Below are 2,870 nucleotides of genomic sequence, written 5' to 3'. Positions count from 1 at the left end.
ACTTGTAGGATAATCCTGCTCCCCAAAGGATGTTCCCATGGCGCCAAGTCAGGAACTTTAATGGGGAGTGGGGCCAGAGAGGAAAGGGCAAACAGGGATGGGCTGTTTTTAGGGAGGGAACAAGGCTGGACGAGAGGAAGAAATTTGGACAAGGGAGGAATAGGGAAAGCAGAGGTGAAGCCAAAGAAATGCTCAGGGCAGTTTGGGGGTGGCTGCCAGGCAGCCCTGGCTCTGAGCAACAGTGTCTGCAGTGGGACAGGAAAGTCCCAGCTGATGGGAACAAACTTTCTGGCGGACTGCAGAGGCCAGAACAAAGCTGAGTGGTTTCCCTGGTGTCTCCCAGCCCTTGCTGGCCCCAGGGGCAGATGGCATTTGTGCTCCCTCAGGTTCATGTCCCCACAGCAACAGCATGGGGGTGCTCCCCCTGCAGTGTGCAATGCAAACAGGGGCTGCTGAGCCAGTGCTGCCGTGTCTGTGCCTGCAAGGATGGGGCACCTGTGTGAGCTGGGGGAGAGGCCAGAGCTGTAGAGGGGGCATGTTGTTGGCAGCTCCATCAGGACGCTCTGGGATGCTGCCCTGGGCTGTGCAGCGCACTGGGGATGGATCAACCCCTGCTCTGCTGCTCCTTCCCATCTGTCCCAGGGCCCTTGCAAAGCCCCAGCCATGCTGTTTGCCCCCAGCCTGCCCACAGCCAGCCTGGGGTTGCTCACGGGGCTTTTCTGTGCTGAGCATTGGCCTGGCCATGTTCTGGAGAGAGCCTGGGCAAGGAGCCTGGAGCCCCCAGGGCCTGGCCTGAGGCGTCCGCACTGCCCCAGCAGTGCCCATGGCCTGTCCCTGCTGCAGCCCCGGCACTGCCACCCCCATGGCTGTGCCCAGCCCTGAGAGCACTCAGGCCCTACAGCAACACCAGGGCCACCAGGGCAGCGGGGCAGGGCCACGGCAGCAGCACTGGCAACACCAAGTGCTGCTGCTGCTGGGCACAGCTGATGGGCCAGCACTGATCTGCCCCCAGCTCTGCACACAGACATTGCTGCTGCAGCTCCAGAGAAGGCAACAAAAGGGCATCTCCGGTGAGACCTTTCCTGGGAGATTCTTTAGTTCATTTTAAAGCCACTGAGAGCACAGCCCCTCATTGAAACAGTCTCTGAGCACAGGGAAAGTAGACAGAAACAAAATGAGAAATGCACAAGCAATGATATTTGTTTGTTGACTATATTGTAAAAGTAAGACACATAAAAAAGAACGTCCAAAATGAAACCAACAAGGAGTATCAAAGATGACTTTCATTACAAATGATTAGCAAAAATTTTCCAGCAGTTAAATGTTTCTGAAAGCATCCAATCATCAGTCTCCATGCTGCAGCCTTGAGCTCCTGGTTCCTCAGGCTGTAGATGAGGGGGTTCAGGACTGGAGGCACCACTGAGTACAGAACTGACAGGGCCAGATCCACTGATGGGGAGGAGATGGATGGGTGCTTCAGGTAGGCAAATGTGCAAGTGCTGAGGAATAGGGAGAGCACGACCAGGTGAGGGAGGCAGGTGGAAAGGGCTTTGTGCCGTCCCTGCTCAGAGGGGATCCTCAGCACAGCCCTGAAGATCTGCACATAGGAGAAAACAATGAACACAAAACAGACAAATGCTAAACAGGCACTGACAGCAATGAGTCCAATTTCCCTGAGGAGGGATTTGGAGGAGGAGAGCTTGAGGATCTGGGGGATTTCACAGAAGAACTGGCCCAGGGCATTGCCACGGTCCAGGGGCAGGGAAAATGTATTGGCTGTGTGCAGCAGTGAATAGAAAAAGGCACTGGCCCAGGCAGCTGCTGCCATGTGGGCACAAGCTCTGCTGCCCAGGAGGGTCCCGTAGTGCAGGGGTTTGCAGATGGACACGTAGCGGTCGTAGCACATGATGGTCAGGAGAGAAAACTCTGCTGAGATGAAGTACATAAAGAAAAAGAGCTGTGTGACACATCCTGTGTAGGAGATGTCCCTGGTGTGCCAGAGGGAATTGTGCATGGCTTTGGGGACAGTGGTGCAGATGGAGCCCAGGTCACTGAGGGCCAGGTTGAGCAGGAAGAAGAACATGGGCGTGTGCAGGTGGTGGCCACAGGCTACGGTGCTGATGATGAGGCCGTTGCCCAGGAGGGCAGCCAGGGAGATGCCCAGCAAGAGGCAGAAGGGCAGGAGCTGCAGCTGCCGCGTGTCTGCCAATGCCAGCAGGAGGAAGTGCCTGATGGAGCTGCTGTTGGACATTTGCTGGGCCTGGACATGGGGACCTGTTCATGGAGAAAGGGACAGTGAAGAGTCAGAGAGACATCTGAAACCAAAATAAAAGCCATTTCTCATACACCCTCCACTTTAACATACATAGACAATGTTTTGTGTTTAAGAGTTGTGAGGTTTTCTTTTTGAGCTCCCTGCATATCTGTCCAGCTCTACTTCAATATCAGATACACCCAGCATTTCTGCTGCCCTCTGGTAGAACAAAGTGAGTTCCCTACAGCCAGATGGTAAGTGCAGACTGGGAGCAGATGATCTGTCACTTCATTATGTTTTGAGTTTCTCTGGGCTTTTAATTTCCTAAATGAGAATTTTCACACTCCCAAGTTTCTCTTACCAACCCCCAGATACTGCTGAGAGCAGATGGATCCACCACAGCCCAGCTCCACATTTGTAGCCAAGGACTCACATTGCTCATTCCATCAACTCAGCAGCACTTTCAGTGTCACAACAGCTCTGCCTTTCCCCATCAATCTTATAACACAAAGTTGTTCTAGGACAGGTTTGCATCCTGGACTGAAGCTCCCAGCTTGGACTGAAATCTCAGAGAGACTCCCAAGTGTCCTTATGATGGCACTGGATTGAGGGAGAT

At 53.9% G+C, this 2,870-nt stretch overlaps 1 protein-coding gene across 1 annotated transcript; it reads right to left on the bottom strand.

The window, feature by feature from the left end:
- Positions 1 to 1,270: 1,270 nt before the first annotated feature.
- LOC132077001 (olfactory receptor 14J1-like) lies at positions 1,271 to 2,251 on the bottom strand. Its single transcript, XM_059478439.1, has one exon. The coding sequence runs from the start codon at positions 2,249 to 2,251 to the stop codon at positions 1,271 to 1,273; it is 981 nt and encodes a 326-aa protein (XP_059334422.1).
- Positions 2,252 to 2,870: the final 619 nt, after the last annotated feature.

Source organism: Ammospiza nelsoni, chromosome 9, assembly GCF_027579445.1.
Source record: "Ammospiza nelsoni isolate bAmmNel1 chromosome 9, bAmmNel1.pri, whole genome shotgun sequence".
NCBI classification, from domain to species: Eukaryota; Metazoa; Chordata; class Aves; order Passeriformes; family Passerellidae; genus Ammospiza; species Ammospiza nelsoni.
The sequence above is the reverse complement of the archived record's forward strand: the minus strand, read 5'-3'. Positions and strand labels throughout refer to the sequence as shown.

Bases quoted from the DNA above. Each gene is read 5' to 3' on its own strand.
- LOC132077001 (XM_059478439.1), bottom strand. From the start codon at position 2,251: ATGTCCAACAGCAGCTCCATCAGGCACTTCCTCCTGCTGGCATTGGCA.